Raw genomic sequence first — 15,252 nt, 5'->3', positions numbered from 1 at the left:
GATGGCCCAAGTGCTTGGGTCCCTTGCACCCACTTGGGAGACCCAGAAGGAGCTCCTGGCTCCAGGCTTCAGTCTGATCTAGCCCCAGCTGTTGCAGCCGTTTGGGGAGTGAACCAGCAGATAGATCTCTAACAATACCTTTCAAATAAATAAGTCTTTGAGGGAAAAAAAATACAAACATTTTCCCCTTACCCATCTGTAGCATGTGAGAGGACAGCAGTGTCACCTTCAAATAGATGACACCCATGAAAGTGCCTGTCCATGTGTGGAGCTGCTGACTACCATGCCCCTCAGGGAATGGGACTGGAAGCCTCCACAGGCTCCAGAAGCATGTTCCTCATCCCTGTCACTCACGTTTCCGGGCAGTCCCAGCCCACATCCTCAGAGGAGCAGAAACCCAAGCTTTGCAGAGATCAGTCGGGGCCTGGAGTGCCCGTGGTGGCATCAAGAGCTCCGGCTGTTGCCCAGCTGGGTCAGTACTGGGGCAGCGAATGACTTAGCAGCTTGATGGCTTGTACTCCCAGACCTTCAGGCTTCTGCTGAGCTGCTAATGCATTTCAAAAGAGCCACCACAGCATATAGCCAAGCAGGAGGCTGCAAGGCCTGCCTCATGCCAGGAGTGTTGCTGGGATCCAACCCTGCCCTTGCAGTGCACGAGCAAGCACACACGGCACTAAATCACCCATCTGTGCAGTAGTGAAGAGAAGTGGGGACACACCTCAGGCAGGCAACAGCTGGCCACAAGAAGCTCAAGGAAGGCCCATGTGGGGGGCCAGTGCCAGCTGGAGCTGTGGGCCACACCATTTCTCTCCGGTGGGTCCCAGCTCAAGGACTGCCTTTGTGTGCAGGCTGCTGTGCCTCCCTGCCCCCAGGGAGCCCATTGGCTGGCACTTAGCCTTCTCCTTGCTGTTATCGGTCTGAGCACGTCCTTCACCCCTCTCCAAGGCCCTGGAGAATGGCTTGCAACTTCACCACCAGAGATGGTGCCATGCTCTCCCAACCCCCACCATCATAGAGCCTCCCGGCATTTGGTGGAGGACGCTTCCATATGTCTTCCAAGACAGCCTCCAACCTTCCAGAATCATCGAGAAAAAATGTCAGCTGTGCCCAGGGAAGAAACCGCACCTCCACTGGAATACCCCCCAGCGTAGGCCCAGGTGTGGCTTACAGAAGGACCACTCTCAGCTCTGCCCAGGCTGGACTGAATCTCAGCAGTGATTCCTGACCCTGCAGGGCCTCAGCTTCTCCCTCCAGGTAGCATCAGAACCATCTGACCTTGGCCTCCTTCCCCCACCCACTTCCAGGCTGCTCCTCTTGCTCTCACAGCCGTGCCCAGCCCCCGCCCCCGCCACCTTTGATCTCTAAAGTCATTAGACCCAGTTCCCATGGCCCTTGTGGACTCATGTGCCTTCTCCACAGTTCCTCCCTCCGTCACACCATGGAACAAAGCAGACTTTTCTAGAACCTGCCAAGGCCTAGGTTGCACCCTAGACTTGCTGGACCCAAGGAGCTTACTTCTCTGGCTCTGGCGGGGGAGGGGAGGCTCTGGATGGCTGGGCTTCTCTGGCAGATAAAGTAGGGAGAGACGCCCAAAGGAAGACTGCCCATGGGACTCAGCACCTTGTAGATGCAGGAAGAGCCAGTGGCCCAGGGAGGTCCTGGCTTCAGGGGGGTGCTCCTTGTCTGCCCCCTCCAGCTCTCTGACACCCACCTCTTCCCTAGACCCAGGCTTCGACGGGGCAGACCGGGCACGGGAGAGGGCTCTGGCCCTTTAGTCCTGAGTTAAGGCTGCCACCTGACTCCCCCTCCCACCACCAGCCACGGAGCTGCATCTGCAGCCAGCCAGCCAGCAAGCGGAGAAAGGGCCAAGGCTGGGCAGGGGAAGGGGAGCCGGTGGTTGTCCCGGCCCCCCAGCCCTCACCCTCATTGCAGCCCCACCAGCTCAGTGATGGGCGGGGCGTGCACCATGAACTCTTCGTAGCGCCTGAGAAACAACCGGAAGCGAGCCAGGTAGGAGTCTTCGTTGTAGGGCAGGCGCTTCTCGTGCAGGAACTGGGACACCACTGGCTTCACCTGGTGAAGGTTGGGTGGGAGGAGGGGCCCATGAGCCAGGGCCGCCTGGGATCTGTCCATCCCAGGCTGTCCTCTTCCCACCCCTGGCTCCATGGGCTTTGACCCAAGATGCTCTGGACAAAAGTGATTCCCTTTCACAAAGCACCCATGGTGTGGCGGCCTTGCAGGTCTGTCTGTGTTTCATCCTCAAAGCCCATTGCTGCCGTTTCCCCATTTAGATTTGCTGACCCAGACCCATCTGCTGCTGCATGCACAAAGGGCTGCCTTGCCAGCCGGAGGCCCAGGCAGACCTGAGGGTGACCCCACTCTGACCTTCATCCCAGCCCCTCCCCCACTCCTCTAACCGCCCCTGGCCATGGCTACCTTCAGGCACATGTTGTCGGAGAGCCTGGGGAACAGGTGGTGCTCCACATGGCAGCTGATGAGTGAGTGGCCGAAGGCCCAGTCCAGCACGGGCAGCCGGGGCAGGTTCAGCACCCCCAGGCTCATCATGTGAATCCGCCGAGGCTTCTTGTCCGGGGAGAACATGGGCAGCCCGATGTGCTGTGACACAAGGGTGGGTCATGCCCAGAGGCAGGGCCAGGCAGCCCACACTTCCTCACCAAGCTCTGGGAGGGTTTTCTGACTGACCCCACCATCCTCGGGCAGGACCTGGGAGAGGTGCAAGCCAGCATCCTGCTGCAAGCGCAGGGCCAGCCCCCTCCCAGACCCGTTCAAGGTCAGGTTACCTCAGCCTTTTGTATTTTTTCCCTTCAACAAGAAGACAGGGGTGCCTCTTTCTGCCAGGCACTGCCCTGGGCCAGGGCACCTGGAGCTGTCTGTTAGCATGGGACATGCACACCTGTAGGATTATTAATGGCAGCTATGGTCTGAGGCCCTCCTTGCTGGAGGAAATGGGACCAGAAGGGCATGCTGAGCCCCTGATCTCTCATCAAGCCAACGCCCCCCGCCCCCTCCAAGGCTGCTGCTTCAGCCCACCTCAGGGCCTTGGCTGGGGCCCAGGTTGGCATGCCCAGCACCTGGGCCCAGGGAGACCTCACCTGGAAGATGTTCACATGCAGGTATGGGTGGGCCAGCAGTGAGCGGGTGACCAGCATACAGAGCAGAGCTGAGCCGGGGCTCCGGAAGCCTGAGACGTGCAGCAGCAGCCAGTAGTGTGAGTAGAGGCCCAGGGAGATGAGGCCCAGTGTCCGGAGGGCCGAACCCAGCTCCACCTGCCGCAGTCGCTCTGCCAGGACAGGACATGGGCAGGACAGAGTGAGGGGCAGGCCAGGTGCACCACCGTCCCTCTCTGCCCACTGCCACCCTGCATTGCCACTGGCTCCGGGGCACCCTGAAAAGTGGGGATCACCATGGACACCTTCAACAGCCCAATCATGGCTATGAACTCAAGGAAACCTCCAGAAGAAACCAGAGACTGCAGCAATCTGAGTGAGCCAGGTGGGCTGCGAAGAAGCCACATATAACCTCAGCCTGACCCTCACCTCCTCCCTAGCCCCTACCCCAGGGCCAGGAACAGTCAGAACACCAAACTGCAGGGAGGCAGCTGGAGGGCGTCATAGGAGAGTGATGACGCACCCAGGGCTGAGCCCCTCCTACACACACAGCTAACCCCAATGCAGACAGGTGGATGCCCCTCGCCATCAGCGTCTTGTAAAAGTGGAGGTGAGCATCTGGACTCACGCTGCCTGAGGACTCGGCTTCCTGACTGACTCAAGCAGTGGGGAAGGCGGCCGGCACCATGAGTGCAGGCTCCACGACCATGGTCCTGAGCTGAAGTTCTCACTGCAAACCCAGATCAACTTGGCTGACTCTAACTCCTTTCCCCACTCTGTCTCCCTCTGTCCACAGGATCAAATCCTGGGCTTGGCTATTGTTTCCTTAAAAAACAACAACAACAACAAAACCCACTTTCTTTCTTTCTTTATTTGAGGGCAGGGGCCCAAGCACTTGGGTCATCTGCCCCGTCTTCCCAGGCACATCAACAGGGAGCTGGAACGGAAATGGAGCAGCCCATACAGGATCTCAGCATTGCAGGCAGCGATTTAATTTGCTATGCCACAATGCTAACCCCAAGACATGGGATTTGAACCCAGGTCTTGCTGCCCTATAGGCCTTCCACTGTACAAAATCAACAACCAGAACGTGTACTATAAAGCAGTTCCAGAAGTTTGTAGAAAATGAAATCAACAGATGAATTGGGACCAAGGCCATATCACGGGAGGACAAGCTTCCACCATAGAGATAATGGTTTGGGTGCCAGCTGCTCTACTTCCAATCCAGCTCCTTGCTTGTGGCCTGGCAAGCCAGCAGAGGGTGGCTAAGTCCTTGGGCCCTTACATCCACACAGAGGACCCAGACGAAAGTCCTGGCTCTTGGCTTTGCGTCAGCTCAGCTCTGGCTGTTGTGGCCATTTGGGAAGTGTGCTGGCTAATGGAAGATCTCTTTTAAAAAAATCTGCAGTCCATGTCTGGAGGGGTTCTCATTTCATGGAAAATGTGTGTTTTGGAGCTAATGTTGAAGTACAGTGGGTTAGACCGCAGCTTGCAACATGAGCACCCTACATGGGTGCCAGTTGGAGTTCCGTATGTTTCAGTTCCCACCCAGCTCCCTGCTAATGCAGGTGGGCAAGCAGCAGAGGATGGCTCGAGTGTTTGGGCCCCTGCACCCACATAGGAGGCCCAAATGGAGTTTCTGATTCCTTGCTTTTTGGTCATGGCCATTTGGGGAGTGAATTAGCAGATGGAAGATCTCCCCTCCCCCTCCCCCTCCCCCTCTCCCTCTCTGTCATTCTGTTTTATAAATAAAACAAGTTTTTCAAAAAAAGAAAATGGGGTGATGAAAAAACTATGCAGAGATCTAAAAAAAATTTTTTGCCCCAAAATAAACTTTTTCACTTCCATTTTCCAAAAAACTTTTTTTTTTTTAAGATTTATTCATTTTATTTCAGCCAGATATACACAGAGGAGGAGAGACAGAGAGGAAGATCTTCCGTCCGATGATTCACTCCCCAAGTGAGCCGCAATGGGCCGGTGCGCACCGATCCGAAGCCGGGAACCAGGAACCTCTTCCACGTCTCCCACACGGGTGCAGTGTCCCAATGCATTGGGCCATCCTCAACTGCTTTCCCAGGCCACAAGCAGGGAGCTGGATGGGAAGTGGAGCTGCCGGGATTAGAACCGGCACCCATATGGGATCCTGGGGCTTTCAAGGCGAGGACTTTAGCCGCTAGGCCACGCCGCCAGGCCCCCAAAAAACTTTTTAAAGTTCCTCGTGCCGTGTGCGCATCTCTGCCTCCTTCTGTTCTCACACCAGCAGTGAGCAGCAGGTCATGAACCTGCCATTGCCAGTCAGGCACACCAGGACCAGGCGTGGCCTCTGGTGTTAGGTCCCCACTTCCTCCACCAGTGGCCTCCACAAAGCCAGAGCTCAGAGGCAGGGGCAGCAGTGGGACCGAGTTTGCACAGGGAGCACGCACTACGTACCGACAGCCACCAGCGGCGTTATGATGGGCAGCAAGAAGGGTGCCAGGAACATGTAGACATAGCGGTTGAGGCAAGGCAGCTTCCAGGTGCTGGAGTCACCCAGGCCCACCACATTGGTGTAGCCGTGGTGCATCTTGACGTGGCCGTACGTGGCATATTCCGCCGTGAAGGACGTACACACCTGGAGGAGGTGCCCAAGTGGGCAGCAGTTTCCGCGTAAGCACCTGGGAGACCAGCAAGACCAACCTCCCCCAGCTGCTGCATCCCAGGACCTTACTGCCCTGCAGCCCAGCTATCGACCTTGACCATCAAATCCCAGGTCTGCGTGGTCACTGAGTGGCAGCTAGGCACCTTGGCCACATTTGCAGGTGTGGATCCGCAGAGAGCCACTCTGTCACGGACCACCCAGGCTAGCTTCAGGGGCTGAGAAGATGGGGTGCATCATGGGTCAAGCTCCTGGTAGGGACTGCAACCACACGCTTTACTTGGGCATGCTGCTCCTCCCAGTACTCAACCCAGAGCAGCAAAGGAGAGAGGCCTAGGAGTGGTCTGGGGGTGAGGAGAGACCACCTTCTGAATTGCACAAGGTGGAGTAGGGGGCGGTGGGTAGAGGCTGGGGGTGCTATTCCCCCTCAGGGTGACCTTTCTCTGACATGAGACTTCAGAGCTTCTCAAAAACTGCTCCTGGCAGCGGCAGGCACACAGGCCACCGGACTCCTAGGAGAACAGATGAACAAAAACAGACATCAGCTTCTCCCGACACATCAAGCAGGCCAGAAGGATTTGCTAATTTTGGTGAAGCTGCTTCCAGGCTGCCAGTGGGCACATGCCGTCACTGAACCTGCTGCAGCCAGAGGGACCACTCCATGGAGCACTCACTGGCACAGATGCTACCTGAGCAAGAATCCAGGCTCGGGGCCTGAGCAACAGAGACAAAAGCAGCAGAAACGCAAGGGTCTGGAGAATGACTTTGTTGGGGCTGGCATTGTGCTGTAGCATGGTAGGCTGCCACCTGCAGTGGCATCCCATAAGGGCACTGGTCCATGTTCTGGCAGCTCCACTTCTGATAGGCTGCTTGGGAAAGCAGGGGAGAATGGCCAAGTGCTTGATCCCCCTCCCCGTAATCCCCCCTGCAACCACATGGGAGACCCAGAAGAAGCTCCTGGCTCCTGGCGTCAGCCTGGCTGACACTGGGGAATGAGCAAGTGGATGGACAACTTCTGTCTCTAACTCTGACTTTCAAAGCAAACAAATATTTAAACAGAGAGACTTTGTCTTAACGCTCTTCCTTGGAATGAAACAAAGCTGAAATGAAGTCAGGAGTTCTGAAGAAAAAAGTCACTGAGAAACATCAAGGTAGATTCAACAAAAGACACGGGGAGGGGGCGGATTTAGTCACCGGGTGAGACACACAGCAGCCCGGTATGGGAGCGCCTGTATTCTGTCCCCAGCTCTGCCTGAGTTCCTGGGAGATGCGGGTGCCATTCCCAGTTTCTGGCTCTGGCCCCAGCCCAGCCTCAGCTGCGCCTGCCCCTGGGGCAGTGAGCCAGCAGATGGGAGCTCACATGCTCGCTTGTTCTCTTCCTCTCAAATAAATATTTGTTTAAAGTTTATCTTAAACAAACAACACAGGAAGGCATGCCAGCCATCAGCACAGGCCCCTCCACAGGCCATGGTCAAGGTACATGACTACCCCACAACAATGATTCTGTGCCATCCACAGAAACAGGACTCTTTGCCCCTAGATGATGCAACCCAGCCAAGAGCTGGTCTTGCTCTCTGCTTCTGTGACCTCGGGGACAACTCCTTGGGAGCTGTCTGCCCAGAGCCGCGCCCACTGGAGCCACATGGTTTAAGGTGGAGCCAGAAGCCATCACAGCAGGCACTAGGAGGACACAGTTGGGGATGTGGGCCTGGTATCTCCAGAGCCAGGTCTGCATGTCCTGCAGCTCCACCCCAAGTGACTGGAACAAGAACCTGCTTCTAACTGCTCCTGCTACGCCCTCACCTGCAGGGCTTCTTCCCTCTATTTTAAGAATTTTTTTGGGGGGGCAGGGAGGACTGATGGCTCAATCAGCTAAACCTCCCCTTGCAAGCACCAAGATCCCATATGGGTGCTGGTTCATGTCCCACCTGGTCCACTTTCCATCCAGCTCCCTGCTTGTGGCCTGGGAAAGCAGTAAAAAATGGCCCAAAGCCTTGGGACTCTGTCCATGTGGAAAACCCAGAAGCAGCTCCTGGCTTCAGATCAGCCCAGGTCTGGCCATTGTGGCCACTTGGGGAGTGAACCAGTGACATAAGATCTTTCTGTCTCCTTCTCTGTAAATCTGCCTTTCCAACAAAAATAAAATAAATCTTAATTTTTTTTTTAATTTGAAAGGCAGAGTTACAGAGAAAAGAGACAGAAAGATCTTCCATCCTCTAATTCATCCCTCAAATAATTGCAACAGCTGGAGCTGGGGCAATATGAAGCCAGGAGCTTTTTCCAGGACTCCCATGTGAGGGCAGGGGTCCATGCACTTGGGCCATCCTCCATTGCTTTCCCAGGAAGATGGCTCAGAAGTGAAACAGCTGGGATGCAAACTGGCGCCCCATGGGATGCTGGTGCCACAGGCAGATGAGCCACGCCCCGGCATGGCTTCTCTAAAGTCTGAAGCTGATGACAGGGACTGCCTAGTGGCCAGGCTGGTCCTCCTTCTGGACAAGCTCTCAGCTCTGCACAGACTTGACTGCCCCTAGAGCAGCAGCAGCAGTACAGATCAGAGCCTGAAACTGTCCAGGGATCATAACGATTCCACCCTCAGAGCCAGACAGGCCCGGGTCATGCGTGCAGCAGGGGACATGCCATCAGTGGAGTGGCCAGCCTGACCTGTGCCTCAAGGCATCCTGCCAGAGTCCGAGTGCGATCTGCCTCTTAAGGGGGCATTCCTGGGGCACCTCTGATACTCCCTCCGGGGAGGGTGGGAGAAGTAAATTGGGCACGGAAGGGGAGAGTACACTATGTCTGGTTTCACATACCTACAAGCCCAGAGTTGGTGGTACATGCCTGGGTGTTGCCGTGCTTGTTGGCAAGTGCTTTGTTTTCTTGCTGACAATAATTATTGTAATTTTTTAAAGATTTATTTTTATTGGAAAATCATATTTACAGAGAGAAGGAGAGACAAAGATCTTTCATCTGCTGGTTCACCCCCCAAGTGGCTGCAACAGCCAGAGCTAAGCTGATCTGAAGCCAGGATCCAGGAGCTCACTAAAGCCTCACCTTGCAAATACCAGGATCCCATATGGGTGCCAGTAGTTGTATCCTGGCTAATCCACTTCCCATCCAGCTTCCTGCTTGTGGCCTGGAAAAGCAGTAGAGGACGGCCCAAAGCCTTGGGACCCTGCACCTTCATGGAAGAAGTAGAGAAAACTGGCTGCTGGCTTTGGCCTGGCAGAGCTCCAGCTGTTGCAGCCACTTGCAGAATGAACTAGTAAAAGGAAGATCTCTCTCCTTCTCTCTGTGACTGTGCCTTTAAATAAATAGATAAATTTTTAAAAAAATTAAAGCAGGGCATTGTGTCAGAAGTGGATCCAGTAATCAAAGCCAGGGCTTATGCTGTGGAGGAGGAATTCCCTCCAGCACCTGAACCCCCTGAACCTACACAGGCCCGTGGATATGCCTCCTTCCGCTCCAAGGTCAGCTGCGCAGGGGTCACTTCTTCCCTTCTCCACCTCGGGGTTTCAGCAAAAAAGGTTCAAAGTTAGAAATGGGGCTGGGGAGACTCTAGCCTTGAGTCCTTCCCTCTTGAGGGACACTGTCCCTGCATATGCCAAAACCTGTCTTTCTCATGCTGCCAGCCCTTACCTGCTGCCCTCTGCTCTCATGGCACCAAGCTGGAACCTGGGACATGGGCCTTTGCTCCTCCCATGGTCTCCCCTGGTCCCTAGATCCAAGCCAAGCAACCTCCACCTGCACCAGCAGGCCCTGCACCCCATCCCTCCATCCCTGTCTCCCAGCAGGTGCGCATCAGCATCCTGTGCCTGTCTCCTGATTCAAACCCCACAGAGTGACCTAGTTAATGTCCAACTTTAATTGTGTCCTAATCTTATAACTGTGGGTTTTTTTTTAATTCTTGTCATGTGCTATGTATGTATTTTAAAAATGAAAGAGGAAATGGTTAGAGAGAGAGAGACAGAAGACTCATTTGCCATCTGCCAGGACAGTGAGGCAGCAGAGGGTAGAGGGAGACAGACTTGTCACTCACCCTTTGGGATCCTGAATTAAGGAAATACACACGTGCACATACACAAAAAAATGAGTTAAAAAAAAAAACTCAGCATCCCTGCCATGTGCCCTCAGAGCCTTCACCCCATCCTACCCTGGTCCTGGGTTGCCCCTGCTGTGGGCAAGCTGTACTTGCATGCACCTGTTGCACAGCCTTGAGCAAGAGGCTATAATCCCCTAGGTCCGTGTTTCTTCATCCACAAGTTGGAGAAATAGCATCTTTGAGCTCTTAGGAGGACAGGCCTATGAACTGAGACTAAGGTACAACCTGAAGCCTCCAGCGAGAGCTGGCATCCCCCATCGCTGCCCCCCAATTTTGGCCTGGGGAGAATGGTAACAGAGTTTTTAAAATTTATGCTGTATTTATCTGAGGGGCAGAGAGCTGGACAGGGAGGGTGCCCACCTGCCTACAATCGCTGGCATCTCTCCAGGCCCCTCCCTCCACGTGATACTACTCAGATTCAGAATGACGTGACCCGGTCCCTCCCCAGCCCCCAGCCCTCCTGCATCTTCATGCTGGGGTCTTGTGTCTTCTCCAAGGTCTGCAGGGAGCCAGACTTGTAAGTGAGGAACCTCAGTGTCAAAATCCCAACCATGGGCCCGGCAGCGGCGTGGCCTAGCAGCTAAAGTCCTTGCCTTGAACGCCCTGGGATCCTATACGGGTGCTGGTTCTAATCCCAGCAGCTCCACTTCCCATCCAGCTCCCTGCTTGTGGCCTGGGAAAGCAGTCGAGGACGGCCCAATGCATTGGGACCCTGTACCCGCGTGGGAGACCCAGAAGAGGTTCCAGGTTCCCGGCTTCGGATCGGCGCGCACCGGCCCGTTGCAGCTCACTTGGGGAGTGAATCATCAGACAGAAGATCTTCCTCTCTGTCTCTCCTCCTCTCTGTATATCTGACTTTGTAATAAAATAAATAAATCTTTTTTTAAAAAAAATCCGAACCATTTGTTCACGGCCCATTGCTACTAAGAAACTGTGTGAATTTGCAGGCCAAACGGCCTATGTGACCTTTAGCAGTCTCTGTGACCTTTAGCACTGATGGACCCCAATCCTCATAAATCAAGGCCCACCTAAGTGTGGTTATCTCACGGGTGGTTCCAAAAAACTAAGCGGGTGATTACCTTAATGGCTGGAGGGATGAGCTGTCCAGCCGAGACAGGTAGGCGATGTGTGGTACTTCCCCCCTCACCTTGCAGGCTATTGTGGACTGCCACTATAAAAACCCTAAGAATGTGCTGTTCGGAGCTGCACTCCTGTAACGGGTATTGGTCCTGGCTGGCCATTCAGCTGGTCGGTCAGCCAGCTGCCTGCTCTCAACCAAGAACACTGGCTTGGATGTGCTGAGCTGAATAAATAATGTTTGTGTACTTGGACCGACTTCAGACTCCTCGTGATTTCTGGGGATCTCAAAATCTGTGCACAAATGGAGTCACCTGGAGACCACTTGCCAGAGTCTCCAGCTTGTCCTTGGGAGAGCCACAGCAAAGGTGAGTGTACGATCTGAGAATCCGCACAGAAGCGTGTGCACACACACACAACGCACAAACGTGCACACACATGTGTGCAGTGCACTCACACACGTAACACAGGCATGTGCACATACACGAACATGCACACATTCATAGAAACACATGCATACAACTATGAACACATGTGCACGTTTGTGGCTGTGTGCTCAACTCATGCCACCTTCCTTGGTTTGAATATTGAGTGATGCTTCCTGGGGGAAACCCAGCGAGGAGCCTGCCAACCTCTCTGTTCTTTTTGGCCAGTTCTGTGACTTGATTTTTTTTTAATTCATTTTTATTACAAAAGTCTATTTTGTGTTGCAGTTCTGAGCATGCCCTCTAGATACAGTTCCAAACTTGGGAGTTTGGAGGGGGATGGTGGTTGTGGCCACACGTAACCTGCACGAACTGATGACAACCAGGACTATGCTGGGGATTCTCAGCACGGTCTCCACTCCTCCAGAGACTGGAGGAGGGGGCTGGGGAGGGGGCTGCAAGGCTCTTCCTGTACGTTGCCTCTCCCCCAGGCACAACCACTGCCAGGTGGCACTGCTCCCTGCAACACACAGCCAATCTCCCCGGGGAGAGTTGGAGCTGTGCCGGGGACAGCGCTCCTCCATGTCTGTTCCCACCCAGGGGAAGCTCGTGGATTGCGACAAGAGTCCCTCCTGCCCTCTTCTGTCAGACATTAATCCTTCCCACACTTGAGGACACACCTGTCCCCACCTTCTAGTGGCCTTTCCTGGCAGTCCCAGTGACAAACCCAGGACCAGGAGGGGCAGGTGCCCTGATCCAGTAAGACTAGTGTTGTCTATGAGTCAGAGAGTGCGCACCAGGGGTCTCACCAGGGAAGAGGAAGCTTTCTCTCAAGCGTTGGAAATGGGTCTTGAAGCAGGTTCCTCTCCTGGTTGAGAGTTGACAAACCCTGAGCCAGGCCCAGGGACTGCTGTGGGACAGCAGAGAGAAGAGAGCAGATGGGTACAGAGGTGGAGGGTCCTGGAGCACCCACCGAGGATGGAGGGAACACCGAGGCAGGCAAAGGAACAAAGAGGCATCACTCCCCACCCCAGCACTACCCAGCCCAGTGGAGCTCAGCTGTAAACCAGAGAGACTGAGGCACCAAGGCAGAACCGGCCCTTCTTCAAAGCCTGGCTGTCTATGTCCGTCACTGTTATCACTCCTGTTTGCTAGATTAATGCTGAGACACGAAGTGAAGCAACCGGCCAAGGCCAAGGCAGCCGGTGGGGCTGGGATTCCAACTTCAAGGTTCCCCAGCTTGTGGTCCTTCCTCAGGCAGCTCATGTTGGGACCTGATCACCCACGCAACTACACCGTCATCATCCGCAAACACTGCTGGAAAACTTCCCAAAGGCTCAGGCCAGCCGACCTTGGGGCTGCTGCGACCCAGAGGCAAAGCTCAGACTTGGGTCTGGGGCTCCTAAGGACGACAGGGAGCAGCAAGCAGAAGGTAGCCCAGCAGACAGTGTGGGTCCTGCAGGGGCTTCTGGCTGAGCTGTCCAGCCAGCAAGTACAGGAAGCCTTCTCAGAGGAGGCCGCCTCTGTGAACTCCAGGCAGTGTAGCTCGGAGATTCTCCCCCTTGAGTGGGTATCAGATCCTCCAGGGAACTCAGTAAAAATGCAATGGTCTGGAGCCTTCAGCTGGGGCCCTCTGCGTTACTTAACTGTAACCCAAGGTGCCAAACCTTGAGGTCAGCGCTATGCCTGCACCTGTGGAAGCCAGTTAGTCTGGAATTCCCAACAGCTGCCTCCAGGCTCCCGACACTCCACCAGCTTTGAAAAATCCCAACAGGACAGATGCTACCCCATGCGTCCTAGGATTGCAACACTGCCCTGAGGCCAGGCCAGGGTGGCATGTGCTTCTCTGTGTGACTTGGCAAGCATCTGATCAGATTCCAGGGTCTGTCTTGTGCATCTGGCTGGAGCCACACCCAGGGATCCCCAGCGAGGGAAGTGACTTGGAATTGACCCTGAGGATCAGGAAAGACAGAGAGTAGGGAAGAGACAATGCCAGGTGAGTGGTGCTTCCTCCCTCAGCGGACGGGGGATAAGATGCATGCACCTGTGTACTTTGCTCTTCATAATTTTATCAAGTGGCATAACTTTATAGGAAGTTAAATGTTCATTGGCCACTGACTTCTGCCTAAAAGGGATTCTATGACCTGAGTGACCAGGTGAGGCCCGCCTATGCCCTAGGAAAATAAGAGAGAAGAAATATGTGGAAATGAGTCAGGAGACAAGGGCACCTGGCCCAAAAACTTTGCCTTCCTGGGCTTGCAAGCGGTTGCAAAGGCAGCAGAGGGAAGGGCTGGGAAAAAGCAGAGTGCAGCTCAGGACGGAGGGGCTCATTCTGGGATCAGAGCCTGGGGGAAAAAGGGGCTTCCAGGGTGGCTCAGCCATTGCCAGGCGTCAGTGGAGCTGCTTCCAGGGACTCATAGGCCCAGGCCTCTCCCCTCCCTCCCTTCTGTCTGCAGATCACAACTTAAACCCAGATTGCAACACCTGAATGCCCCAAGAGTTGCAGTCGCTATGAGCCAAGACAGTCACATACCAGGACTTGCAAGCCACATGTTGCCAGGTGAGACAGGGGTGAAGGGGGTGATGGGGAAGAAGGCCTGGTCACAGTTGGTCCGTGGCTGCAGAGTGGCTGGGACTGTAGGTAGACACCTGGACATGATCATGAAGGTGTCCTTCGCCAAGTGAAAGCACCTCAAGGTGTACACACACACACACACACACCCTACACTGCACACTAGGTTCTATATGCCAATAGCTGCAGCTGGCACACGCCCACACTTGTGGACAGTGAGGTGTCCACTGGATACCTGTGGCCGCCCTGCCCCCTCCCAGGCTCACCTCTACGAAGAAAAGCACCCAGATCTTGCTCCAGCGTTTGGATTCAGTGAGGGCACCGTGCGTGGCCAGGTGGCTGCCCTTGACGGTGAGTGTGTAGTGGCACACACCCAATATTACGATGCCAGCAGCGAAGAGCAGAATGTTCTCAGAGCGCAGGCACAGGAACCCTGCAGAAACAGGATGGGGCCCGGAGGGGGCGGGGAGGAGGAAGACAAGGAATGTTGAGGGTCCTGGACCGTTGGGACACACAGGGAGGTGGCAGGTCTCACAGAGGCTGGGGGACAGGGGGGCACAGCCCGGACTGCTGCCCTCATGCTGGGCTTCTTGCCAGCCCAAGCAGAGGAGGGGACCCCAGGCCAGCAGGGGCCCAGGGGAAACCCACCCTTTCCTGCCAGCCCCCTGGCCCGCCCCCTCCTCCGTGCCCCCGCCCCCGACACCACCACTCTGAATACGTCAGGCTTGCATATGCCTCCTTGGGGAGAATCCAAGCTGGACACTCCAAAGCCACACTTTGCAGAGAGACTGACCCTCGGTCCTGGGGAGCCCCTACCGCAGCCCAGCCCCCTCGATGGATCGTATCCTTGTTTCTCACCGGCAGGCAAGGCAAGAAAGCTCAGCGCCAGGATGGTGCAATCCAAGCCGTGGCGCTCCCACCACGAGCTGGCCTTCACCACGTCCTGGACGCGGGCCTCCAGCTCGCTCAACAAACCCTCGGCCCCGTCGTCCCCGGAGGGCGCGTCCTGCTCCGGCTCCATGGCCCTACCACCCCAGACGCCGCCGCCGGTCGGGACGCAGCGGAGGACTGGAGTATGCGGCTGCGGCAGGCGAGGCGGGGAGTGAGCGCGGGGCGGGCCGGGGCGGAGTCACCCGCCCTCCGGGTTAGGGCGCCTCTGGATGCCCAGCGTCTCCTGCTGTGCGAGATAGCCACCAGGCCAGGCTCAGGTGCTGGCTCCGTTCCAGACAGGCCAAATGGGGACCAAAGCCAGAATACGCGGGGGCGGGGAGGTCACCCAGCACTTGCCTGTGGTGGAGGAGGAGGGATGGCCA

The 15,252-nt window shown here is 55.6% G+C and overlaps 1 protein-coding gene across 1 annotated transcript; it reads right to left on the bottom strand.

Annotated features, from left to right (window-relative positions):
• Window positions 1-1,722: 1,722 nt before the first annotated feature.
• FADS6 (fatty acid desaturase 6) lies at window positions 1,723-15,024 on the bottom strand. Its single transcript, XM_004592933.2, has 6 exons — window positions 14,798-15,024; window positions 14,206-14,372; window positions 5,559-5,739; window positions 3,114-3,301; window positions 2,437-2,616; window positions 1,723-2,073 (listed from the first exon to the last, which is right to left on the bottom strand). Exons 1-6 carry the CDS (start codon window positions 14,958-14,960, stop codon window positions 1,924-1,926), a joined length of 1,029 nt encoding a protein of 342 aa, XP_004592990.1. The 5' UTR covers window positions 14,961-15,024; the 3' UTR covers window positions 1,723-1,923.
• Window positions 15,025-15,252: the final 228 nt, after the last annotated feature.

This window comes from Ochotona princeps, chromosome 17 (genome assembly GCF_030435755.1).
Source record: "Ochotona princeps isolate mOchPri1 chromosome 17, mOchPri1.hap1, whole genome shotgun sequence".
In the NCBI taxonomy this organism is placed as follows: domain Eukaryota; kingdom Metazoa; phylum Chordata; class Mammalia; order Lagomorpha; family Ochotonidae; genus Ochotona; species Ochotona princeps.
Note: the sequence above shows the minus strand (reverse complement) of the source record. Positions and strands in the feature narration are given on the sequence as shown.

Bases quoted from the DNA above. Each gene is read 5' to 3' on its own strand.
- FADS6 (XM_004592933.2), bottom strand. From the start codon at position 14,960: ATGGAGCCGGAGCAGGACGCGCCCTCCGGGGACGACGGGGCCGAGGGT. The intron at 5,740-14,205 runs GTGAGCCTGGGA...CACCTCCTCCAG, and splicing joins GGGTGCTTTTCTTCGTAGAG to GTGTGTACGTCCTTCACGGC. The intron at 2,074-2,436 runs GTAGCCATGGCC...AACCTTCACCAG, and splicing joins CCGACAACATGTGCCTGAAG to GTGAAGCCAGTGGTGTCCCA.